Source organism: Pelophylax lessonae (genome assembly GCF_965119305.1).
Source record: "Pelophylax lessonae genome assembly, chromosome: 3".
NCBI lineage: Eukaryota > Metazoa > Chordata > Amphibia > Anura > Ranidae > Pelophylax > Pelophylax lessonae.
Window position 1 is genome coordinate 19538430 of NC_138770.1, and position 27886 is coordinate 19566315.

Consider the following 27886-nt stretch of genomic DNA (forward strand, 5'->3'; position numbering starts at 1 on the left):
GAAATCTTCCCGCACAAAATGTACTCAGCCAATGAAAGGTAAGGACTCCATTTTTATTTTTCTCCTGCTATCAATGGCCAACACGGGACAACACTTCATCCATGTCTTTGGTGATCTCTGATCTCCTTATGAAGTGTTTCTTACATGATGAAGATCAACCATGGAGTATATCTGAGGTGTATATCAGGGTGTGCTTCTTCCCCACATGTCCACCAACATTCATATAGAAGACATTTCCCGCACTCAAGGCACTAATACACCTCCAGGGTTGTGTGTGACCCCTGATGTACAGGAAGACAGGACTTCAGTGAGGAACAATTACCTCACTCAGGACAGGAATACGGCTTCTCCTCCGTGTGAGATCTCTGATGTGTGGAAAGATTGGACTTCTGTGCAAAACATTTCCCGCACTCAGGACAGGAATACGGCTTCTCACCAGTGTGCGATCTCTGATATCTGGAAAGAGCGGAGTTCTTTGAAAGACATTTCCCACATTCAGGACAGGAATACGACTTTTCCCTTGTGTGTGATCTCTGATGCCTGGAAAGAGCAGACTTGCCTGAAAAACATTTCCCGCACTGATGTGTGGAAAGACTGGACTTCTCTGCAAAACATTTCCCGCATTCAGGACAGGAATACGGCTTCTCACCAGTGTGCGGTCTCTGATGTGTAGAAAGAGCGGACATCTGTGCAAAATATTTTCCGCACTAAGGACAGAAATACGGCTTCTCACCAGTGTGAGATCTCTCATGTGTGGAAAGATATGACTTGCATGAAAAACATTTCCCGCACTGAGGACAGGACTACGGCTTCTCACCCGTGTGAGATCTCTGATGCTTGGAAAGAGTGGACTTCTGTGTAAAACATTTCCCGCACTCAGGACAGGAATATGGCTTCTCCCCCGTGTGCAATCTCTGATGTTTGGAAAGATCACACTTCTGTGTAAAACATTTCCCGCACTCAGCACAGGAATACGGCTTCTCACTAGTGTGTGATCTCTGATGCATGGAAAGAGTAGACTTGCATGAAAAACATTTCCCGCACTCAGGACAGGAATAAGGCTTCTCACCAGTGTGCGATCTCTGATGTGTAGAAAGAGTGGACATCTGTGAAAAACATTTTCCGCACTCAGGACAGGAATACGGCTTCTCACCAGTGTGAGATCTCTCATGTGTGGAAAGACATGACTTGTATGAAAAACATTTCCTGCACTGAGGACAGGAATAAGGCTTCTCACCGGTGTGAGATCTCTGATGTCTGGAAAGAGTGGAGATCTCTGCAAAACATTTCCTGCACTCAGGACAGGAATATGGCTTTTCTTCTGTGTGAGATCTCAGATGTAGGGAAAGACGAGCTTTCTTTAAAAAACATTTCCCGCACTCAGGACAGGAATGCGGCTTCTCAACTGTGTGAGCTCGTTTATGCTCATCAAGATTGAATTTAAAAAAGAAACACTTCCCGCACTCAGGACAGGAGAACCTCTTATCTGTTGTCAGGACGGCACCGTCCCTCACAGTCTGAGGTTCCTCAGGATAAGAGGAATACGATGGTCCGGCACTGTCCCTCACAGTCTGAGGTTCCTCAGGATAAGAGGAATACGATGGTCCGGCACCGTCCCTCACAGTCTGAGGTTCCTCAGGATAAGAGGAATACGATGGTCCGGCACCATCCCTCACAGTCTGAGGTTCCTCAGGATAAGAGGAATACGATGGTCCATCTACACTGTGTGGTGCCGGGTGGACATTTGAGGTAGCCGGGTTTTCTCCTGGACTATACTGTGTGATGTCCTCATCTTCTACTTTACAGTCTGGAGACAAAGTGAGACAATCCTCTGAGGTTTTCCTCATCTCCCGTCCATATACTAAAATAGAAATACAAAAATTATTACCAGACATCAGCAGATTGGTTCCCCTAAACCAGGACTCCGCCCACATCAGGCATCTTTGTCTCTGAGGATCTTACAATTACACCCTCAAGGTAACTAGTAAATGGATCCTCTGATCTCCTACCAGTTCATTTCTTTATTCATGGACCTTAGTCAGAGAGTGAGGAAACAACGTGAACTGTCTTTTATAGGAGTGACAGTGATGAGGGGATTATAGGACGAGTGTCCCCTCCCCCTTTATCACTCATTGCCATCTTCCCAACACAAGAAGTCCCGCACTTCCTTATTTAGTCCATGATTTAGTCATGAAAACCAGCGGGGCTGAGCCCCACCAGAGGTCAGAGAGTGAGGATGGGGGGAGAATAACCAAGATGAAGACTGGACTGATCCTGAAGACCATATATATCTCTGGGGAAGTCCAATCAGGATGCAACGCATCAGAAGGGAGTGGCTTAAGGACATCATCACGTTAGGCGGAATGCCCTCAAGTTACACTGAGACTGATGCTTGGGGAATCTGCAGTGATTGTGTGTATTCAATGGTGGATTGTTTTTTTAACCTTGTGAGTGCTATTCTTATCCATGTAATAAATATAACAGTGAGCACTATGGAGTCTCTTTATCTCTAGTAGCAGGAGCTGGCTACCTAAAGAGGAGGCTCCGCCTACATGTACCTGAAGGTGTGTTATTTCATGCTGGGTGTGTCCTCTTGGTATGGAGCAATGGGGTCCATCTGAAGAGGTGAGAGTACACCTGGAATTGCAGGGTGGGGCACAGTCAGCTTATTCTCCTTGACACCAGAAGGGTGGATTTGTGGCTCATTCATGTTTACTGTGGATTGTAAAACTGTTTGCGACTGTTCACCAGTGTGCGTGTCTTTTTGCGTCTTTTCTTCAAGTTTTTGTGTGTAACAGTGTGTGCATTGCATAGATAGAATATACACGGCTCAAAAATAAAAAATGAAAGGAACTCAGTGACTTGGGTGTGAGACTATACAGACATGCTGAGCAACATCTATGGTGAACATCAACATTTTACTGCCAGGTGAACCCCAGAATCTCCATAAATCCAGTCTAGAGACATAAATTGTGTCTGCAGCACAGAGAAGGAAGATTATCCGAGAGAAATACAGGAATACAGGACGGGGAACACAGCTCAGGAAAGTGACCAGGGGATTACAGGCTGATATCACCCAGTCCCCACCCTACTCTGGACCAATCAGTGAGCAGTATGGGTGGAGGAATGTACTTAGTGTTAATGACCCACCTGTGCTGATCTCTGTAGGAGTGTCCTCCTCTATAAATGTCCCCGTTATTCCATCCTCCTCCATAGACTGCTGATCATCCCTCACATACGTCTCTTCTTCTTCTGCTTTAACCTCAAATTCTATATCGATTGGATCTCCACTCTAAATCAAGAAAATAAGAGAGAATATCATCTGGAAGATATAAGCTTACAAAAAACACACACATCCCCTCCACAAGTCCATGTTCTAGATACTCCATCCCACCAACCTTGTAACATTGAGGGATGGTGTGACCTTCCTGTGTGGAATCCCGGGAATACAGAGGACGGGGACATCTCTCTGGTGGGTTTCTGATATTAGGTGGCTCAATCATATCCTTGTGTCCTTCTGAAACCTCCTCCATCACTCCATACTCCTCATCCTCCTCTTTATACTCTTCTTTTACAACAATATTATTCTTGGGGTTTTCATTCTGAAAAATATAATAAAATATTCATTGTAAAAAAAACACGATTGCTTATAAATCAGAACTACCAATAATTGTCAGACATCTACCTGATGATGGTGAGGGATGGTGTGACCTTCCTGTGTGGAATCCCGGGAATACATAGGACGGGGACATCTTTCTGGTGGGTTCCTGTAGCTGGATGACTCCACCATGGTGTCCTGGTACAGATCTTTGAGTACTTCCTCTATGACCCCATCCTCATCATCCTCCTCTTTTATTTCGTCTTTAACCTCAACTTTAGAATCTCTCAGGTTTCCACTCTGAATATATAATAAAAATATCAATGGTAACAATGCAGATAATGTACAGATCCTAATGATACTATCAGTAATTGTTCCTCATCTACCTGATGATGGTGGGGGATGGTGTGACCTTCTTGTGTGGAATCCCGGGAATACAGAGGACGGGGACATCTCTCTGGTGGGTTCCCATTACTGGAACCATCTGTAGGAAACACACACACACTGTCGGGGACTATAAACCAGGCGAAGACAGAAAGTACAGTTAAAAAAAAAAAAAATCACACCTTTAATGAAATAGAAAAAAAATAACAGTTCAGGAATGTAGTCAAAAACAGAACCCGGGGGGTTGGATGCCAGAGCAGGTAATCAGAGGAGCCGGGGTCAAGAAAACAGAAGTCAGCATAGTCAGGAGAAAAAAATCAGAACAGGAATAGGAAGAGAAGTCAGACAGGGCAAGTAACACACTGGAGAGCATAGACCACGCAAGGGCAAGGAGGAAATGAGCTAAGCTACTTAAATAGCAAAATGTGGCTGGCTGTAGGCTGGACTAATGAGGCGGGTAATGGTAACCAGGTGAGTCACTGTGTTAACGAGCGGCTGGTAATTAACCGACAGCTAAGCAACTTCTGAGCTCGTTAAGTGGCAGGAGCCCAGCCCTGACACACACTGACTGAATACATTGTTTCTCTGTGTTCATCAGATGATGGGGGGATCTAGGTGGACCCTCTGTACTGCTCTGTCCTTTACAATAAAGTCTCCTCTTACCCGGTGATGTGAGGGGCGGCTGATTCTCCATCATGACTTCCTTGTAGAGATCCTTGTGTCCTTCTAAATACTCCCACTCCTCCATGGAGAAATAGACAGTGACATCCTGACACCTTATAGGAACCTGACACACACAATGATACAGTCACCATCCAGACACATCCCTTGTCTGTTACTGGATAATGTCCCAGAATTCCCAGCACCGCTCACCTCTCCTGTCAGCAGCTCCATCATCTTCTTGGTGACTTCTAGAATCTTCTGCATGTTGTGTCTCTCAGGTTTTAGGGAGTCACATGGAGGCACTGTGATGATCATATGATCACCTGACTTCAGAAGAGGAAATCTCTGTATTGGAGAACCAATAGGAATATCATGTTAGAATCCCAGAATCCTCCTCACCTCTCCGTTCAGGTCTGTGTTTTATCAACAGAGATAAGAGTGATGTCATGTGACCTCCCAGAATCCTCCTCACCTCACCGGTCAGCAGGTAGATGATCTCCAGAATGAGGTTTAGTATCTTCTCAGTCATGTGACTCCGGTCCTCCTTCATCCTCATTCGTTCTGTCACTTGATATATACAGGTTTCTGTCTAGACAGGTAAGGATAAAAATATATATGTAAGAGGAGAAATGTTCTGACCCTGAAGGGGTTAATCTAGGTTTCCACACTATATATGTGTGTATCATCATCTGCTGGAGATAAAAGACATCACAGTGACTATGGAGGAAAAGGACGGACATGACGGAGGGGGGGGGGGTTACTGGGTGTAAATAGAAAATAAGATCGTATTACCTCCTCTGCTGCTTCTTCCAGCAACGTCTCTGCTCTATTTCCTCCTTACTCACCTCTCACCCGGAACTTCCTATTAATACCTGACATCGCTTTCTGTGTTCTATAGAGACTTCTTGTCTGGGTAGAAGTGAGATCACCACCTTGTGGAGCTCAGAGGTACTGCAGCCCCGAGAATCATCTCGTAGTGTGAACACGGCTTTGTGCTGTGTGTGCATGTACTGTATATCTTTATAGATGGGGCCATCCAGTGGCAGCCAGTGTACAGAGGGTGCAGGGGCCCCGCCCCCCCCATCCATGTGTCCGGCCCCCTAATCTGCATGCAGGGGCACCGGGCGCATGGAGTTCAATGGGATTTTTTTTTGGCATGACTTGATTAGAGCCAGAGGCTCTAATAGGGCGATGCAAAGGGTGGATCCGGGGCGCAGAGCAGTGCGTCCCGAGCCCACCCATTGTGTGACAATAGTGAATGAAAATTCGCTATTGTCACACCGATCCTCCTCTTGGCCAATCAGGAAGCGTGTCCGATATTCCTGATTGACCGCAAGGCAAACCCCTTGCTATTGGCCGAGGAGGAGGTGGGAGCGGAAGGACTCGTGGTCACCGGGACTCAGAAGAAGCCGCCCACCGCTGCTGCTGGAAGGACTCGTGGAGACGCGCAGCCGGTCACCGGGACTGAGAAGAGGCCGCCGCTGCTGCTCCAGGTAGGTAAGGGGGCACGCGCGCTGATTTCTGCATTGGGGGCATGTATGCTGGTCACTATATTGGGGGCACGCACGCTGATCTCTGCATTGGGGGCATGTATGCTGGTCACTGCATTGGGGGCACGCACGCTGATCTCTGCATTGGGGGCATGTATACTGGTCACTACAATGGGGCACGCACACTGATCTCTGCATTGGGGGCATGTACTCTGCAATGGGGGCATGTACTCTGCATTCGGGGCATGTATGCTGATCTCTGCATTGGGGGCATGTATGCTGGTCACTGCATCGGGGGCATGTACGCTGATCTCTGCATTGGGGCATGTATGCTGGTCACTACATTGGGGGCACGCACGCTGATCTCTGCATTGGGGGCATGTATGCTGGTTACTGCATTGGGGGCATGTATGCTGGTCACTGCATTTGAGGCATGTACGCTGATCTCTGCATTGGGGGGCATGTATGCTGATCACTGCATTGGGGGCACGCACACTGATCTCTGCATTGGGGGCATGTATGCTGGTCACTGCATTGGGGGCATGTACGCTGGTCACTGCATTGGGGGCATGTACGCTGGTCACTGCATTGGGGGCATGTACGCTGGTCACTGCATTGGGGGCATGTACGCTGGTCACTGCATTGGGGGCATGTGCGGTGGTCACTGCATTGGGGGCATGTATGCTGGTCACTGCATTGGGGGCATGTATGCTGGTCACTGCATTGGGGGCATGTATGCTGGTCACTGCATTGGGGGCATGTACGCTGATCTCTGCATTGGGGGAATGGTATGCTGGTCACTGCATTGAAGGGGGCGTATATGCTGGTCTCTGCATTGGGGGCACGTACGCTGATCTGTGCATTGAATGGGGCATGTACGCTGGTCACTGCATTGAAGGGGGCATGTACGCTGGTCACTGCATTGAAGGGGGCATGTATGCTGGTCACTGCATTGAAAGGGGGCACGCTGGTCACGCTGCATTGAAAGGGGGCACGCTGGTCACGCTGCATTGAAAAGGGGCACGCTGGTCACGCTGTATTGAAAGGGGGCACGCTGGTCTCTCTGCATTGAAAGGGGACATGCTGGTCTCTCTGCATTGAAAGGGGGCACACTATACCTTAATTACTGAAGGCCCCTTTCACACTTTTGCGACCTCAAAGTCACGCAATTTTTTACAGCGTTTTTTCCGCAAAGCAATGCCTATTACATTTTTCTGTTTGCGCCCCCCTCCCAAATTTTGAGCACCAGCTGCCACTGGGGCCATCTCCACTCCCACCAGGGGGGGGGGGATAAATTACTGCCTAATACCATCACACGCTCACCCCCCCCCCTTTCCTGGCCAGGCAGGCTGCATGCTCGGATTAACAGTTTGGTGTTTATTTCCTGATTGACCTCACACATCCTCCAATGACAAATCATATGGCTAAGCTCATGAAGACCACAACAAGCAAATAGGTGGCTCATTATCAGGGCTTGTTTTCTCAGAGAATAGGTGCAGGAACTCCCCCTTTGTCTGCCCCTACCAACCTCTAAGCATCATTCCTTGGTTCCACCCCCTATCCACCTCCAAGCACCATTCCTTGGTTCCACCCCATACCTACCTCCAAGCACCATGATCTCTGCATTGGGGCATGTACGCTGGTCACTACATTGGGGGCACGCACGTTGATCTCTGCATTGGGGGCATGTATGCTGGTCACTGCATTGGGGGCATGTATACTGGTCAGTACAATGGGGGCACGCACGCTGATCTCTGCATTGGGGGCATGTACTCTGCATTGGGGGCATGTATGCTGATCTCTGCATTGGGGGCATGTATGCTGGTCACTGCATTGGGGGCATGTACGCTGATCTCTGCATTGGGGCATGTATGCTGGTCACTGCATTGGGGGCATGTACGCTGATCTCTGCATTGGGGCATGTACGCTGATCTCTGCATTGGGGCATGTACGCTGGTCACTACATTGGGGGCACGCACGCTGATCTCTGCATTGGGGCATGTATGCTGGTCACTGCATTGGGGGCATGTACGCTGATCTCTGCATTGGGGCATGTACGCTGGTCACTACATTGGGGGCACGCACGCTGATCTCTGCATTGGGGGCATGTATGCTGGTCACTGCATTGGGGGCATGCACGCTGATCTCTGCATTGGGGGCATGCACGCTGATCTCTGCATTGGGGGCATGTATGCTGGTCACTACATTGGGGGCATGCACGCTGATCTCTGCATTGGGGGCATGTACGCTGGTCACTGCATTGGGGGCATGTACACTGATCTCTGCATTGGGTGCATGTACGCTGATCTCTGCATTGGGTGCATGTACGCTGATCTCTGCATTGGGTGCATGTACGCTGGTCACTGCATTGGGGGCATGTACGCTGGTCACTGCATTGGGGGCATGTATGCTGGTCACTGCATTGGGGGCATGTACGCTGGTCACTGCATTGGGGGCATGTATACTGGTCATTGCATTGGGGGCATGTATGCTGGTCACTGCATTGTGGGCATGTATGCAGGTCACTGCATTGGGGGCATGTACGCTGATCTCTGCATTGGGGGAATGGTATGCTGGTCACTACATTGAAGGGGGCATATATGCTGGTCTCTGCATTGGGGGCATGTACGCTAATCTGTGCATTGAATGGGGCATGTACGCTGGTCACTGCATTGAAGGGGGCATGTATGCTGGTCACTGCATGGAAAGGGGGCACGCTGGTCACTGTGCATTGAAAGGGGGCACGCTGGTCACTGTGCATTGAAAGGGGACACGCTGGTCACTCTGCATTGAAAGGGTGCACACTATACCTTAATTACTGAAGGCCCCTTTCACACTTTTGCGACCTCAAAGTCACGCAAATTTTTACAGCATTTTTTGCTGCAATGCAATGTCTATTACATTTTTCTGTTTGCGCCCCCCCCCCCCCCCCCCCCAAATTTTGAGCACCAGCCGCCACTGGGGCCATCTCCACTCCCACCAAGGGGGGGGGATAAATTACTGCCTAATACCATCACACGCTCACCACCCCCCTTTCCTGGCCAGGCAGGCTGCATGCTCAGATTAACAGTTTGGTGTTTATTTCCTGGTTGACCTCACACATCCTCCAATGACAACTCATATGGCTAAGCTCATGAAGACCACAACAAGCAAATAGGTTACTAATTATCAGGGCTTGTTCTCTCAGAGAACAGGTCATCACAGTGACTATGGAGGAAGAGGACGGATATGACAGGGAGGGGGGGGGGGGGGTTACTGGGTGTAAATAGAAAATAAGATCTTATTACCTCCTCTGCTGCCTCTTCCAGCAACGTCTCCACTCTACTTCCTCCTTACTCACCTCTCACCCAGAACTTCCTATTTATACCTGACATCACTTCCTGTCTTCTATAGAGACTTCCTGTCTGGGTAGAAGTGAGATCACCATCTTGTGGAGCTCAGAGGAACTGCAGCCCCGAGAAACGTCTCGTAGTGTGAACATGGCCTTGTGCTGTGTGTGCATGTACTGTATATCTTTATACATGGGCAGTGTTGGGGTAGTTGCTCAAAAAATGTAACTAGTTACTTCTGTAAATTGTAACAAGATTACTTTACTAGTTACTGCATTTGAAAAGTAACTTCACTACTTATTACTTTACTTTCCTCTTTCTTAATTGACCGTGTAGAAGAAGATACATGACACTCTTTCTGCATAGAGTTTATTGTATAAACACAGGCTTTGGGAAACATGAGAGCAAAACCTGAAAAAACAGAATAAAACATAAAGTGCAACAAAAAGTCATAAACTTCATCCCTCTCTATTCTTCGAAATAACGATTGTATCGCATGGCTTGGGTAACGCAGGAAAGCGCGTTCCTATAGCCTAGTAAAGTAGTGTAGTTACCAATATTAGTATTGTAACTAGTTACATTACTTCGTTACCAAAAAAAGTAATGTAGTTAATGTAATCCGTTACTTTGTAACTAACCACTTCCATACAGAGCAGTTAGACCCCCTTCCTGCCCAGACCAATTTTCAGCTTTCAGCACTCTCACACTTTGAATGACAATTGCTCAGTCATGCTACACTGTAACCAAACAAAATTTTTATCATTTTTTTCACACAAATAGAGCTTTCTTTTGGTGGTATTTGATCACAACTGGGTTTTTTTGTGATATAAGCAAAAAAAGAGCAAACATTTTGAAAAAAAAAAAAAACACTTTTTTTTAGTTTCTATTATAAAATTTTGCAAAAAATTAATTTTTCTTCATACATTTGGGCCAAAATTTATACTGCTACATATCTCTGGTAAAATTAACCCAAATTAGTGTATATTATTTAGTCTGTGTGAAAGTTATTGAGTCTAGAAGCTATGGTACCAATTGCTAAAAATTGATCACACCAGATGTACTGACGGCCTATCTTCTTTCTTGAGGCCCTCAAATGTCAGGACAGTTCAAATACCCCCCAAATGACCCCTTTTTGTAAAGTAGACAGTCCAAGGTATTTAGTAAGAGGCATGGTGAGTTTTTTGAAGTTATAATTTTTTCCCACAATTCTTGGGAAAATGAAGAAAAACTTTTTTTCTTTTTTTCCCACAAAGTTGTCAATTTATAAGCCATTTCTAACACATAGCATGTACACAGCAAAAATGACACCCCAAAATACATTCTGCTACTCCTTCTGAGTATGGTGATACCACATGTGTGAGACTTTTACACAGTCTGGCCACAAAAAGAGACTCCACATCCAAGTAGCACCTTCAGGCGTTCTAGAAGCATAAATAAACATAAAACTTTCTTACTACCTATCACATTTTTGAAGGCCCTAGAGCACCAATACAATGGAAAAGTCCACAAAATGACCCCACTTTGGAAAGCAAACACTCCAACGTATATTCTATGAATCGCAGTTGTTTTTGCTAGAAAACTACTTGGAACCCCCAAACATTATATATTTTTTTTAGCAGAGACCCTAGAGAATAAAATAGAGATTATTGCAATATTTTTTATGACACCGTATTTGCCCAGCGGTCTTCCAAACGCAATTATTTTTTAAAAAATTCACTTTTTTTAATAAAAAAATAAGAAACCAGTAAAGTTAGCCCAATTTTTTTCCATAATGTGAAGGATAATGTTACGCCGAGTAAATAGATACCCAACATGTCATGCTTCAAAATTGCGCACACTCACGGAATGGCGACAAACTTTGGTACTTAAAAATCCCCAAAGGTGAAATTTTAAAAATCTCTACAGGTTGCCATCTTAGAGTTACAGAGGAGGTCTAGGGCTCAAATTATTCCTCTTGCTCTAACGATCGCGGCAATACCTCACATGTGTGGTTTGAATACCGTTTACATATGTGGGCGGGGTTTCCGTATGCGTTCGCTTCTGCGCGCGAGCTCACGGGGACAGGGAGCTTTAATTTTTTTTTCTTTTTTTACTATTTATTTTATTATTTTTTATTTTTACACCGTTTTAAAAAAATATATATATATATATATCATTTTTATTTCTATTACAATTGGACACAGCCGGTCACGTGGTAAAAAGCCAATTTCATTGGCTCTTAACCTAGATCGGGGATTGGCTCTGTCCGAGGGACGAGCCTCGTCCCCGATCGCTGCTCTGCGCGCCCCCGGGGGCGCGCATTGCAGAGAGAACAAGCGGCTCACGCTGGAGCCGCTCATGTGATCAGCTGTGATTGACGCAGCCGATCACATGGTAAACAGCCAATTTCTATTGGCTGTTTACCTTGATCAGGGATGGGCTATGTCCAAGGGACGAGCCTCATCCCTGATCGCTGCGGGGCGCAGTAGCAGCTAGAATGGGCAGTCGTCATATTACTATACGCCGTCATATTACTATACGCCGGTATGGATGTGGCTAGTTACCCCCAACACTGTAGATGGGGCTATCTCCACTCCCACCAGGGGGGGGGGATATATTACTGCCTAATACCATCACACGCTCATCCCCCCCCCCTTTCCTGGCCAGGCAGGCTGCATGCTCGGATTAACAGTTTTGTGTTTATTTCCTGATTGACCTCACACATCCTCCAATGACAACTCATATGGCTAAGCTCATGAAGACCACAACAAGCAAATAGGTGGCTCATTATCAGGACTTGTTTTCTCAGAGAATAGGTGCAGGAACTCCCCCTTTGTCTGCCCCTACCCACCTCTAAGCATCATTCCTTGGTTCCACCCCATACCCACCTCCAAGCACCATTCCTTGGTTCCACCCCCCTACCCACCTCTGAGCACCATTCCATGGTTCCACCTCCAAGCACCATTCCTTGGTTCCACCCTCTACCCACCTCCCAGTACCATTCCTTGGTTCCATCCTCTACCCACCTCCCAGTACCATTCCTTGGTTCCATCCTCTACCCACCTCTGAGCACCAATTCCTTGGTCCTCGGAGGAATGGGTGGCACAATGTGAAAAAGACCAGTAAGCAACCCCCCCCCCCCCCCCAGAATTCCAGCTCTTTCCTGCCTTTTTGGATGAGGACTCTCTTTCTCTTTTCAATTCTTTCTGGACTCCGAGTCAGAACTGCAGGAGCAAACCTCTTTGGAGTTAGAAACTGACTCTAGAACTGCAGTTTTCTTTCATTCGGCAGACATTTACTCTAAAGCAGGAGGCTGGACTAAATGCAGCTCATTGCTATTAAATGAAGCTAGCCCTTAAAGGATACAGTTTAAACTCTTGCAATGCAGACAAAAATGTCCAACTTGTAGAATTATTCTTTAGGATAGAATCAATATTCTTCATACCAACTTCCATTGCATTGGAAGAGAGTCAAGGGTTAAGACAGGTTCACAGGCTACAACTGCAGACAGATACTGTATACCCCTTAGGGACAAGTCCAACACAAAGTTACCACCAGAAGACCCTAAACCCCCCAAAGGACCCACCTAATCATGATTAACGAGTTTACCCCTGAAGGACACAGCATCCCCCAATGGAAACTCCATGTATATGGCTAAGCTCATGAAGGCCACGTCAACCAAATAGGTGACTCATTATGCTGGAAAGCCTCTTCCTCTTCACAAGTGCCTAATCTGACATCCTGCAGTACAGGTAGAAGTGTTCTGGTTGGGGTTTGAACTGAGCAACCAAGTGCTGCAAGGTGATGACCACTAAGACATTCCGCTGCTCTGTCCTTCTGTTCCATTTGCACCACTCTTCTAGCATGAGCTTCTAGATTAATAGGGAATAAAGGCAGTGCTCTCCTTTGGAAGTGCTAAAAATACTTGCATTGCAGGCATTGCTGTATTTAGGCCTAGGTCGAGAAGGCCTAGGGCGGCACTTTGTGGGGGGGCAGCAAAAAAGCTGCCCCCCTGCATGAAAAACCCCCCGATCCGCTGTTAAAACCTGAAAAAAAAAATGGCCGCGGCCGGCCCGACATGCGCACTGCGCATGTGCCGCCGCTGTGACATAATGGCGCTGGGCGGCGACATTTACAAATGTAAGGTGCCTCAAGGTAAGTGAGACTCCTCCGCAGCAGATGCCGGTGCTGTGGGCATGGTACAGGAGATTCTCCTATACCATGCCCGCAGCACCTGCATCGGCTGTACTATGCTGCCCACAGCCCTGCATCTTCTGTATTATGCTGCTCAGTGCCCACAGCCCTGCATCTCCTGTACCATGCTGCTCAGTGCCCACAGCCCTGCATCTCCTGTACCATGCTGCCCAGTGCCCACAGCCCTGCATCTCCTGTACCATGCTGCCCAGTGCCCACAGCCCTGCATCTCCTGTACCATGCTGCCCACAGCCCTGCATCTCCTTTACCATGCCCGCAGCACCTCATCTTCATGTCTAAAGCCCCTGCACCATGCCTGCTTCTCCTGTACCATGTCTGCAGCCCCTGCCCTATGCCTGCAACCCCTGCATCTCCTGTACCATGTCCGCAGCCCCTGCACCATGCCTGCATCTCCTGTACCATGTCTGCAGCCCCTACACTATGCCCGCAACCCCTGCATCTCCTGTACCATGTCCGTAGCCCCTGCACCATGCCTGCATCTCCTGTACCATGTCTGCAGCCCCTGCACTATGCCCGCAGCCCTGGAAGATTTTCCCCCTTAATGACCAGGCCATTTTTTGCGATTCAGGACTGCATTACTTTAAAGGACAATTGCTCGGTCGTGCAAGACTGTACCCTAAAAAAAATGAATGTCCTTTCTTTCCCACAAATAGAACTTTCTTTTGGTGGTATTTGATCACCTCTGCGATTTTTATTTATTGCGTTATAAACAAAAAAGAGCAACAATTCGTGAAAAAAAAAATTGATTTTCACATTCTGCTATATAACATTCCCCCATAAAAATTTAAAAATCTAATTTTGTCATCCTTTTAGGTCAATTTGTATTCTGCTATATTTTTGGTAAAAAAAAATCCCAATAAGTGTATATTGATTGGTTTGTGCAAAAGTTATTGTGTCTACAAACTAGGGGAAAGATTTATGTCATTTTTTTATTTTTATTTTTACTAGTAATGGCGTCAATTTGTGATTTTTAGCGGGACTGCGACATTGCGGCAGACAGATCGGATCCCCTAACTGAAATTTTTGACACTTTTGGGGGGACCAGTGACATTACTACAGTAATCAGTGCTACAAATATGCCCTGCTACTGTAATAATGACACTGGCAGGGAAGGGGGTTAACCCGGGGGTGATCAAAGGGTTAAGTGTGAGCCTAGGGGGTGTTTTCTAACTGTATGGGGGAGGGGCTTGTGAAATGACCATAGAGACCTGTGTTTCCTATATAGAAGGATCACAGGTGCTCTGTGATCATTTCAGAGAGAACAACGGTCAGCTGTATTTACAACAGCAGGCCGTCATTCTCTCTCAGCGTGGAGCGATCGCGGGTGCCCGGCAGCAATTGCGGCCACTGGCCCCGTGGATTGGCATCCCTGCTGCTTATTGGGGGGCCCCCAGGAGCGCTCCCATGAGCCAACGTACCCATACAAAACAACAAAATATACAAGTAGGCACTTTGTACCCACTTTTAATGTGCAGAGAGGAAAAGGTGGAGCCTAAAGAGGAATGGGGTGTGGTTTACAGATGATAGGGCGGGTCTGAAACAGGAAAGGGCGTGGCCTTGACAATAAGGGGTGGGTCGTAAGTAAATAAGGGGGTGCATGAGTTTAGTCCGGCCTAGGGCAGCTGCCTAGGGCAGCACAAAACCTAAATACACCACTGATTGCAGGTACCTCTGCAGGAAGGGAGGTACAAAAACCTGCTTATAGACAATCCTCATCTTCCTTATAGGAATTGTTTGAAGAGGATTAAACTGGTCAGTTGAGTGATCCTGCAAGGGAAAAGCTTGACATGGTCAGAGTTGAGACCCCTTGTACATGCAGATCTGGAGAGGCTTAATAGAAAGTGTCCATTAGTCAGCTTCCCATACACCAGCTTTATGAGGCCTGCAGAAGGGCTGACAATCCAGGAACAGTATCAGTAAGGAAGACGCTGCCCCCCTCCAGCTATGACCTGCATAGAGCAGCCACAGCATAGAGGGATTAGGCTGCAGCGGCACAAGGACCTTTCACAGTAAGAAATAAATCCATGATAAACAGACACGGTGCAAAGGAGAACTCCATATTGTTAAAAAAAAAAAATATTATACCATATATAATTGCTACTCAAGCTATGTAGTAATTAAAAAAAAAAAAAAAAAAAATCGCAATTCAAACTACAGCTGCTAAAGTCTCCTAAGCTGTCAGAAAAGACAGTGTAACAGTTGTTTCTGTTTGCTAGGTGAGAAAAACCCATAAGGGGTTAATTACTGCTAAAGGAATACTGACACTGCAGCTTCTCACATCAGAGCACCATCCCAGCAGGTGAATAATCAAACAGACCCTGCCATACAGATGTAGTGGCCTCCTAGGTAGGTGCTAGAATGACTGGATATCGTTTTTGGTTTATTAAAAAAGAATAGCGCGCAAATGCAAAAGAAATTACTACCAAATCTGAAGAGAGTCCATAAATAAAAATGGGGGTTTGGTCCCACCATATGGCCATATCGTGCTCAAGCCCACTACTGCGTCAAAGTACCCCATTATCAGTGGGTCCTACACTATCCATGAAAAAGAGATGAATCCAGCCTTTCTAACCCTTGGAGATAATACTCCTTGCTGGGAAAAATGTGCAAATGCACTACAGGGGACTCCTCCTATATCCACTTGATGGTGGACACTGATTGAGTACAGGTGTATGTGGGGGGTGGGGAGGGCTGCTCAACCTATCGAGGTTGAGCAGCCCTCCCCACCCCCCACATACACCTGTACTCAATCAGTGTCCACCATCAAGTGGATATAGGAGGAGTCCCCTGTAGTGCATTTGCACATTTTTCCCAGCAAGGAGTATTATCTCCAAGGGTTAGAAAGGCTGGATTCATCTCTTTTTCATGGATAGTGTAGGACCCACTGATAATGGGGTACTTTGACGCAGTAGTGGGCTTGAGCACGATATGGCCATATGGTGGGACCAAACCCCCATTTTTATTTATGGACTCTCTTCAGATTTGGTAGTAATTTCTTTTGCATTTGCGCGCTATTCTTTTTTAATATACATGTCTTTTGGTTCATAGCTGCAGCAGCTTTGGAAATACATGGGTATGCTCCCCCAAATTTTTTGCATAGTTTTTGGTTTCTCTGCCTAACAGGGACACAGCTCTTGTTGTATTGATGATTAATATTGATCCAATAGCCATGGATTATATTGGACAGGTGGATGGAAGCCTGACAGATGAGAGCATGGATGTCTGTACAGCCCTGGCCAATTAGAAGGGGATGTGCCCCAAGGCATGCTGGGTACCTGCATTTATATCTGAAGAGCACATGGGCTCGTAGTCCAGTCCAGTCTACCTCTAGGGAGAGAGGTCTAAGTGGGGAGGGGGCTGCTGCCTCTCCCTTGCAGAGGCTGCCAGGCAGCCTCGGGTGGGCGACCTGAGGGCCTAAAACATTGAAGTTGCAAACCCATTGGTCCTTACGAGGGCTGACTGAGGGAGGATATCTGCGGATCCTGGCTGTTACTACTGAGGAAGACTGGTGTGTGTGCTCCAAGAGCCTTGTGAGTATAGACCCCCCCCCCCCCCCCACACACACACAATGGATCCTTGGGACTTGTGCTGTTAGATGCTCCTCTGGGTGATAGAAGTCATTTACTGGGTGCAAGCTAAAGGAGACACTGGCTAGTGTCTTGAAGAGGCAAGGTTCATTGAGTTCCTTCAGCTACAAAGGGACTTGTTCATCCCATACAGGTGCTTTATGGTCCTGCAGATGATCTGCGATACAGTTCTATTGAGAGAGTTGTCCTTACCTGTAAACAGTTATTTGGAGTATCCTACTAAATCCCTTCTCTTATCCAAAAAAATGCGAAACTACAGATCACAAGGAACCACTGTCATATGTGTGGACTTTAAGGGCACAGCATGAGACAGATAACAACTACATGGATTTATCCTAAGATCTTAATAAAATGAGGAAACTGGCCCCAAACTGAGCTCAGCTCGTACACAGGAGATCCATGTATCCTACTAATTTCACTCATGTACATCATACATATATAAGGATAAGTTGGTATATATCATAAGGTTCGTGTAGGTATAGATATTTCCTCTGTTCACTGGTCAACGCGTTTCGCACATGACTTCTTCAGGACTATGAAGATGTACAGACAGTTTTCTCTTATAAACAGACTCGATATTAATGTTTCATACACACAGAACATAATCTGTATTTATGTACATCATAATAAATACAAACATGGCTTACTAGCACACGGCCTTCCTTCCAACCCCCAACAAATGAACCTCGACCAGGAGCGGACACAGGGGGGAAAATTGGACCAAAACATGTTCTATAATATATATAATATATATATATATATATATATATATGTGTGTGTATCTGTCCTGATGATCCTAGGTAGAAGATAAAATATATATGTGTAGTAGTGTGAGGAGTAATTACATTCTCAATTCTATATCTATTCACACAGAAAGGAGGAAGGATAATCACCTTATGAGGATAGCAGGTTGGTATACACCGGATGGAGTTTATACTCCCATAATATGTGGGTGTCTCTCTCTATAGGGGTCACCTAGGTATATGATCAAAGACCATCTTGTTTATGACTCATAGTTAGTGTACTCTTATCTTTAATAATGTAGGTTTCAGCCTACCTATAGGTTAGGTATATCTCTTGGATATACTTACCGCCCCTTACCTATGTAAGAAATGTCAAATAGAGGAGGAGCCTGCAGTAGTTATTTTTTAATAAAAGGATTTTTCAAAAATTGCATGTGTGTTTTTATTATTTTTTGACACTTTTTTGGTGAATAGGTACGGGTAATATGTTCCCCATGCTCATTCACACAAAGGGTGGGGGCGGGATCTGGGCGCCTCCTTGGTAAAAGGGGCTTTCAGATTATGACAAGTCCTCTGCCTGCAGACCCCCACAAGCACAGGCCGCGGTTGTGGTGAAGAGGCCCTTGTCCCCATCAACATGGGGACAAGGTGCTTTGAGGTGGGGGGGTGAGGGCTTTCCTGACCTGCTGGGCTGCATGCCAGGATAAAGGGTCTGGTATGGATTATAGGGGAGAACCCACGCTTTTTTTTTTGTTTTGTTTTTTTTTACATTTTGGCCCCCGAAGGGTCTGATATAGACTGGGGGGAGGGGGGCATGCGGTTTTCTTCTATTGCCGGCATTCTTTCCATTCATCTGTCAGTGGGGAAGCCCGCTGACAGCTGATGAGTCATGGTTGGTAAGGATGCGGGCAGCTGGCTTTCAGGCTTGCTGCTTAACAACCAGCTATTTCTTCACACAGAATTTGCATCGGTCGATCGTTTTTTTTTTTTTTGACTGATCCGAATTCGAATCGCTACAAAAAGTTGGAATTCGTTAGAAAACAAATAAACAAAACAAATTTTAACAGATTTAAAAAAAATTCATTACAATATCATTTGGAGATTTGGATATATCCGAATCTAGGAATAACCAAAAATTTGACGGAATTTGTATTCGCAGCAAAACGATTTTCACATGTCTAACACTTAATGGCCACCCGCTAACAGCTGGGCTCCCAGCCAATGCAAATGGCCGCCGATAGCAGGGCCCACTCTCCAGGCATGGATCCTCTACATGTGTGAAATAATACCACCCCGCTGATAGCTGGGGACTCAATGACCACTCGGGACATCCTGGAAGACTTCTGGATACCAAAGGAAGCTCCTGACATCCCGCACAGCTGCCCAGCACCAGACCCGCCCACCAATACTTCCAATAGTTAGGAAAAATTCATACAAAAATTGTCCTATAAGTGAGGAGGACAAAAAATGAACGCAGCCATTGGCTTATCCTCAACATTTATGGGGGTGGGGGTCTTACGGGGGGAGGAACGAGGGAGGAGCTACCCAAACGTATACTGCCATGGACATCTGTCAGGAAAGCACATTATGGCCACTAGATGGAACTGACCATTATAGGAAATCCCAATTCACCATGACTGGGGGAATGCGGGTCACATTTCATCAACACATTTATAACAACCAGATCTGTAAGTGTTTGTGAAATCTTCCCACACAAAATGTACTCAGCCAATGAAAGGTAAGGACTCCATTTTTATTTTTCTCCTGCTATCAATGGCCGACACGGGACAACACTTCATCCATGTCTTTGGTGATCTCTGATCTCCTTATGAAGGGTTTCTTACATGATGAAGATCAGCCATGGAGTATATCTGAGGTGTATATCAGGGTGCGCTTCCACACGTCCACCAACATTCATATAGAAGACATTTCCCGCACTCAAGGCACTAATACACCTCCAGGGTTGTGTGGGACCCCTGATGTACAGGAAGACAGGACTTCAGTGAGGAACATTTCCCTCACTCAGACCAGGAAAGTTCATTCTCCTCAGTGTCCAATCTCAGATGACTGTAAACAGAGGACTTCTGTGACTGACAATTCCCGTACTCAGGACAGGAATGCGGCTTCTCACCCGTGTGCGATCTCTGATGCGTGGAAAGATTGGACCTCTGTGCAAAACATTTCCCGCACTCAGGACAGGAATACGGCGTCTCACCCGTGTGCGATCTCTGATGCGTGGAAAGATTGCACTTCTGTGCAAAACATTTCCCGCACTCAGGACAGGAATACGGCTTCTCACCTGTGTGCAATCTCTGATGTGTGGAAAGAGTGGACTGCAGTGCAAAACATTTCCTGCACTCAGGACAGGAATACGGCTTCTCACCTGTGTGCAATCTCTGATGTTTGGAAATCCCAGACTTGTGTGAAAAACATTTCCCACAATCAGAACAGGAATACGGCTTCTCTCCCGTGTGCGATCTCTGATGTGTGGAAAGATCTGACTTGCATGAAAAACATTTCCCGCACTCAGAACAATAATATGGCTTTTCCCCCGTGTGCAATCTCTGATGTGTGGAAACATATGACTTATGTGAAAAACATTTTCCACACTCAGGACAAGAATAAAGCTTCTCACCAGTGTGTGAGCTCTGATGATTGTGAAGACTAGACTTCTGTGCAAAACATTTCCCGCACTCAAGACAGGAATATGGCTTCTCCCCCGTGTGAAATCTCTGATGTCTGGAAAGATCGGACTTCTGTGCAAAACATTTCCCGCACTCAGGACAGGAATACGGCTTCTCACCAGTGTGAGATCTTTTATGCACATGAAGATTGTATTTAAAACTGAAACTCTTCCCGCACTCAGCACAGGAGAACCTCTTATCTGTTGTAAGGACGGCATCGTCCCTCACAGTCTGAGGTTCCTCAGGATAAGAGGAATACGATGGTCCCGCACTGTCCCTCATAGTCTTGGGTTTCTCAGGAAAAGAGGAATACGATGGTCCAGCAATGTCCCTCACAGTCTGAGGTTCCTCAGGATAAGAGGAATACGATGGTCCATCTACACTGTGTGGTGCCGGAGGGACATTTGAGGTAGCCGGGTTTTCTCCTGGACTATACTGTGTGATGTCCTCATCTTCTACTTTACAATCTGGAGACAAAGTGAGACAATCCTCTGAGGTTTTCCTCATCTCCTGTCCATCTACTAAAATAGAAATATAAAGATTATTACTAGACATCAGCAGATTGGTTCCCCTAAACCAGGACTCCGCCCACATCAGACAGCTTTGTCTCTGAGGATCTTACAATTCCACCCTCAAGGTAACTAGTAAATGGGTCCTCTGATCTCCTACCAGTTCATTTCTTTATTCATGGACCTTAGTCAGAGAGTGAGGAAACAATGAGAACTGTCTTTTATAGGAGTGACAGTGATGAGGGGATTATAGGAAGATTGTCCCCTCCCCCTCTATCACTCATTGCCATCTTCCCAACATAAAAAGTCTCGCACTTCCTTATTTAGTCCATGATTTAGTCATGAATAACAGCGGGGCTGAGCCCCACCAGAGGTCAGAGAGTGAGGATGGGGGGGGGGGGGGGGGGGCGCGACAACTAAGATGAAGACTGAACTGATCCTGAAGACCATATATATCTCTGGGGAAGTCCAATCAGGATGCAACGCATCAGATGGGAGTGGTTTGAGGACATCATCACGTTAGGCGGAGTGCCCTCAAGTCACACTGAGACTGATGCTTGGGGAATCTGCAGTGATTGTGTGTATTCAATGCTGGATTGTTTTTTAACCTTGTGAGTGCTTTTCTTATCCATGTAATAAATATAACAGTGAGCACTATGGAGTCTCTTTATCTCTAGTAGCAGGAGCTGGCTAAAGAGGAGGCTCTGCCTACATGTACCTGAAGGTGTGTGATTTCATGCTGTGTGTGTCCTTTTTGTATGGAGCAATGGGGTCTGAAGAGGTGAGAGTACACCTGGAATTGCAGAGTGGCGCACTGTCAGCTTATTCTCCGTGACACCAGAAGGGTGGATTTGTGGCTCATTCATGTTTAATGAGGATTGTAAAACTGTTTGTGACTGTTCACCAGTGTGCGTGTCTTTTCATGTCTTTTCTTCAGGTTTTTGTGTGTTTGTGTGTAACAGTGTGTGCATTGTATAGATAGAATATACACGGCTCAAAAAAAAAAAAAATGAAAGGAACTCAGTGACTTGGGTGTGAGACTATACAGACATATCCCTCCACCCGGCACAGCCAGCAAATAACAGAGCAAGTAACCCCGAGAGAATTGTTCTGTCAGAGATCTTGCTAGACCTGGGCATGGGGCAGAAGACCCAAGGTACATACCCCAGGTGTCTAGGTCAAGCTACATCTATGGTGAACATCAACGTTTTGCTGTCAGCTGAGCCCCAGAATCTCCATAAATCCAGTCTAGAGACATAAATTGTGTCTGCAGCACAGAGAAGGAAGATTATCCGAGAGAAATACAGGACGGGGAACACAGCTCAGGAAAGTGAGCTGTCAGAGATCTTGCTAGACCTGGGCATGGGGCAGAAGACCCAAGGTACATACCCCAGGTGTCTAGGTCAAGCTACATCTATGGTGAACATCAACGTTTTGCTGCCAGCTGAGCCCCAGAATCTCCATAAATCCAGTCTAGAGACATAAATTGTGTCTGCAGCACAGAGAAGGAAGATTATCCGAGAGAAATACAGGACGGGGAACACAGCTCAGGAAAGTGACCAGGGTATTACAGGCTGATATCACCCAGTCCCTGCCCTACTCTGGACCAATCAGTGAGCAGTATGGGTGGGGGAATGTATTTAGTGTTAATGACCCACCTGTGCTGATCTCTGTAGGAGTGTCCTCCTCTATAAATGTCCCCGTTATTCCAGCCTCCTCCATAGACTGCTGATCATCCCTCACATACGTCTCTTCTTCTTCTGCTTTAACCTCAAATTCTATATCGATTGGATCTCCACTCTAAACCAAGAAAATGAGAGAGAATATCATCTGTAAGATATAAGCTTACATAAAAAAGACACACATCCCCCTCCACAACTCCATGTTCTAGATACTCCATCGCACCAACCTTGTAACAGTGAGGGATGGTGTGACCTTCCTGTGTGGAATCCCGGGAATACAGAGGACATCTCTCTGAGGGTTTCCTGGTATTAGGTGGCTCCATCATATCCTTGGGTCCTTCTGAAACCTCCTCCATCACTCCATACTCCTCATCCTCCTCTTTATACTCTTCTTTTACAACAATATTATCCTTGGAGTTTTCATTCTGAAAAATATAAAATATTCATTGTAAAAAAACACGATTGCTTACAGTGCTTTGCAAAAGTATTCGGCCCCCTTGAACTTTTCGAACTTTTGCCACATTTCAGGCTTCAAACATAAAGATATAAAACTAATTTTTTGTGAAGAATCAACAACAAGTGGGACACAATCATGAAGTGGAACGAAATTTAATCGGATATTTCAAACTTTTTTAACAAAAACCTGAAAAATTGGGCGTGCAAAATTATTCAGCCCCCCTTAAGTTAATACTTTGTAGCGCCACCTTTTGCTGCGATTACAGCTGTAAGTCGCTTGGGGTATGTCTCTTACCAGTTTTGCACATCGAGAGACTGAAATTTTTGCCCATTCCTCATTGCAAAACAGCTCGAGCTCAGTGAGGTTGGATGGAGAGGGTTTGTGAACAGCAGTTTTCAGTTCTTTCCACAGATTCTCGATTGGATTCAGGTCTGGACTTTGACTTGGCCATTCTAACACCTGGATATGTTTATTTGTGAACCATTCCATTGTAGATTTTGCTTTATGTTTTGGATCATTGTCTTGTTGGAAGACAAATCTCCGTCCCAGTCTCAGGTCTTTTGCAGACTCCATTACGTTTTCTTCCAGAATGGTACTGTATTAGGCTCCATCCATCAATGTTAACCATCTTCCCTGTCCCTGCTGAAGAAAAGCAGGCCCAAACCATGATGCTGCCACCACCATGTTTGACAGTGGGGATGGGGTGTTCAGGCTGATGAGTTGTGTTGCTTTTACGCCAAACATAACGTTTTGCATTGTTGCCAAAAAGTTCGATTTTGGTTTCATCTGACCAAAGCAGCTTCTTCCACGTTTGGTGTCTCCCAGGTGGCTTGTGGCAAACTTTAAAAGACACTTTTTATGGATATCTTTAAGAAATGGCTTTCTTCTTGCCACTCTTCCATAAAGGCCAGATTTGTGCAGTATACGACTGATTGTTGTCCTATGGACAGAGTCTCCCACCTCAGCTGTAGATCTCTGCAGTTCATCCAGAGTGATCATGGGCCTCTTGGCTGCATCTCTGATCAGTCTTCTCCTTGTATGAGCTGAAAGTTTAGGAGGGACTTCCAGGTCTTCGTAGATTTGCAGTGGTCTGATACTCCTTCCATTTCAATATTATCGCTTGCACAGTGCTCCTTGGGATGTTTAAATCTTGGGAAATCTTTTTGTATCCAAATCCGCCTTTAAACTTCGCCACAACAGTATCTCGGACCTGCCTGGTGTGTTCCTTGTTCTTCATGATGCTCTCTGTGCTTTAAACGGACCTCTGAGACCATCACAGTGCAGGTGCATTTATACGGAGACTTGATTACACACAGGTGGATTCTATTTATCATCATTAGTCATTTAGGTCAACATTGGATCATTCAGAGATCCTCACTGAACTTATGAAGAGAGTTTGCTGCACTGAAAGTAAAGGGGCTGAATAATTTTGCACGCCCAATTTTTCAGTTATTTTATTTGTTAACAAAGTTTGAAATATCCAATAAATTTCGTCCACTTCATGATTATGTCCCACTTGTTGTTGATTCTTCACAAAAAATTACAGTTTTATATCTTTATGTTTGAAGCCTGAAATGTGGCAAAAGGTCGCAAAGTTCAAGGAGGCCGAATACTTTCGCAAGCCACTGTATAAACCATAACTACCAATAATTATCAGACATCTACCTGATGATGGTGAGGGTTGGTGTGACCTTCCTGTGTGGAATCCCAGGAATACAGAGGACGGGGAAATCTCTCTGGTGGGTTTCTGTAGCTGGATGACTCCACCATGGTGTCCTGGTACAGATCTTTGTGTACTTCCTCTTTGACCCCATCCTCGTCATCCTCCTCTTTTATCTCTTCTTTAACCTCAACTTTAGAATCTCTCAGGTTTCCACTCTGAATATATAATAAAAATGACATCAATTGTAATAATGCAGATAATGTACAGATCCTAATGATACTATCAGCGACTGTTCCTCCTCTACCTGATGATGTTGAGGGATGGTGTGACCTTCCTTTGTGGAATCCCGGGAATACAGAGGACAGGGACATCTCTCTGGTGGGTTCCCATTACTGTAACCATCTGTAGGAAACACACACACTGTCGGGGACCATAAACCAGGCGAAGACAGTAAGTACAGTTAAAAAAAATATATCACACCTTTAATGAAATAGAAAAAAAAATTACAGTTCAGGAATGCAGTCAAAAACAGAAGCCGGGATTTGGATGCCAGAGCAGGTAATCAGAGGAGCCGGGGTCAAGAAACCAGAAGTCAGCATAGTCGGAAGCAAAAATCAGGAACAGGAATAGGAAGAGAAGTCAGCCAGGGCAAGTAACACAGGAACACACTGGAGATCATAGACCAAGCAAGGGCAAGGAGGAAATGAGCTCAGCTGCTTCAAAAGATAAAAAAGGGGCTGGCTGTAGGCTGGGCTAATGAGGCAGGAAATGGTAACCATGTGAGTCACTGTGGTAACAAGCGGCTGGTAGTTACCCGACAGCTAAGCAGATTCTAAACACTAAAGGAAAAGAGCAGCTCGCTAACTATCAGGAGCCCAGCCCTGACAGTAGCCCCTTCCTCAACAATCCCTCCCCCTTGGAGGAGCAAAAGACTTAAGGGGAAAATGTATATGGAAAGCCTGGAACAGGGCAGGAGCATTTACATCCGAGGATTAGACCCAAGAGCATTCCCCTGGACCGTAACCCCTCTGAACTGGATAGCGTATGTGTCCACTAAACCTATGGAAGTTAATGATAGATTGAATCTCATATTCCACATGGTTGTCAACCTTAAGCGGGCGAAGGTGTAGTACTGAGGTGGTATAGCAATAACACGTAAAGAAACATGGAATACATTGTAAATAGGAACGTTGGAAGGAAGATCTAATGTGTAGGCCACTGGGTTAACCTTACCCTCTCCCCAACTTAGTAGGAGGATGCAGGTAGGAGTCTGTGGTGAGCATGGTTTGTACCTCTCTCTGGAGTGTTGCAAAGATTCTTGGACCTGCACCTAAGTGGAACAAAGTTCCTGAAGACGTTGCTCTAACGCAGAAATGCCTTGCGGAACAGATGTATCAGGCAACATGGATGGCTGGAACTCATAGTTCACCATAAACTGAGATATATTTTTTATAAATTGGTTTTGCGTCTGATCCTTCTACTCCCACTGGCCCGCAAAGCCCCATCCTTTCTTTCTCTATCTATTTTTGCTGGTAAACTGAGATAATCAGGAGGCGGCATTGATGGTGCTATTGTGAGCAAACTCTACCCAAGGTAACAGGTCCCACCAGTTGTTATGGTGTTCAGAAATATAGCAACGTAAGAACTGCTTCAAGGCTTGGTTGGCCCATTCTGTGGCCCCATTGGACTGTGGGTGATATGCAGAGGAGAAGGAAAGGGGAAATCCCAACTGTGCACAAAAGGCTCACCAAAACTTGGACACCAACTGGCTACCCCTGTCCAAGATGATAACTTTAGGTAACCCATGTAACTGAAAGAACTCTCCAGTGAAAATGGATGCCAGTTCCTTGGACACAGGCAACTTCTTTAGCGGAATGCAATGTGACATTTTGAAAAACGGTCAACCACCATAAGAATATCTGTGTTGCTATGGGAGTTGCGTAAATCCATAATAAAATCCACAGACAAGTGTATCCAAGGCCTCTCTTCTCTGCATATGGGTTGAAGGAGGCCCAGTGGAAGGTGTCATGGGGTTTTATTCTGAGCACACACAGGACAAGCGACTACAAAGCTGGTTTCATGAGCACGGAGACTAGGCCACCAGCATTGTTGAGACATAGGCCTTAGGTCTCAACAATATGTCCATACGCCGTTGATTTTTTCCTGGGTGCCCAGCTGCCTTAGGTGAATGGTAGGTCTGGAGGAAAATGGTGTGGAGATTCTCGGGGACAATGCAGCGGTCATGAGGTTTTCCAGGAGGAGAATGGATCTGAGAGGGCATCATTCTCTCACCCAAAGGTGAAGTGAGACTAGAAAAAAATAGTCAAAATGCAGTCCGAAGGTATCACAGGAGTGGGAACAGACTCCATTTTGGAAGAGGAGGAAAACTGCGGCAATAAGGTATCTGCTCTTATATTATTTGTATCAGGTATTAATGAGACTATGTAATTGAAGCTTGACAGAAAAAGGTCCCACTGAGCCCTTCCAGGAGCTAAACATCTAGCCTCAGACAAGAATGAAAGATTCTTATGGTCAGTCAAAATGAGGACCAGCACAGTAGTACCCTTGATGAGATGCCTCCCTTCTTTAAGAGTTAAAATTATGGCTAATAATTCTCTATCCCCAGTTTCCGAATTTCATTTTGTTAGAGACAATTTTTTAGAAAAGTAGCCACAAGGATGGATAGAACTCTCAGGGGTAGGAGGTTGAGACAGGAAAGCGCTTACTCCAGTCTCAGACGCATCAACTTCAAGAATGACGGGTAACATGGGATTAGGATGTTCCAGCGCTGGAACTGCAGCAAAAGTGGCCTTGAGGGTTGGAATGGCTTCGGGGTTGAAGGTCAACTGTGCGCTCAAAAGGCCGATGTGCCAAAATAGCGGCCTGACCTTTGTCAAAGACAT

The 27886-nt window shown here is 45.9% G+C and overlaps 4 protein-coding genes and 1 pseudogene across 5 annotated transcripts in view; 2 read left to right on the forward strand and 3 right to left on the reverse strand.

The window, feature by feature from the left end:
- LOC309550239 (uncharacterized protein) overlaps positions 1-27886 on the forward strand; it is a gene marked incomplete at both ends in the record, with an annotated part of 1760330 nt that overhangs the window by 1513554 nt on the left and 218890 nt on the right.
- Positions 1-27886, forward strand: part of LOC309548816 (uncharacterized protein) — a 530695-nt gene that overhangs the window by 129651 nt on the left and 373158 nt on the right. The window lies entirely within an intron of this gene.
- Positions 1-27886, reverse strand: part of LOC309548808 (gastrula zinc finger protein XlCGF66.1-like) — a 137350-nt gene that overhangs the window by 106350 nt on the left and 3114 nt on the right. The window lies entirely within an intron of this gene.
- Positions 1-27886, reverse strand: LOC309548811 (annotated as a pseudogene). Its single transcript has 4 exons — positions 27710-27886; positions 20372-20552; positions 580-1321; positions 1-456 (listed from the first exon to the last, which is right to left on the reverse strand). The product of its transcript is annotated as an uncharacterized misc_RNA (transcript).
- On the reverse strand, positions 2959-5524 carry LOC309548812 (uncharacterized protein; the record flags this gene model as incomplete). The annotated part of the gene is made up of 3 exons (XM_082248752.1): positions 2959-3292; positions 3686-3898; positions 5498-5524. The coding sequence occupies 3 exons, from the start codon at positions 5522-5524 to the stop codon at positions 3089-3091; spliced, it is 444 nt and encodes a 147-aa protein (XP_082104878.1). The 3' UTR covers positions 2959-3088.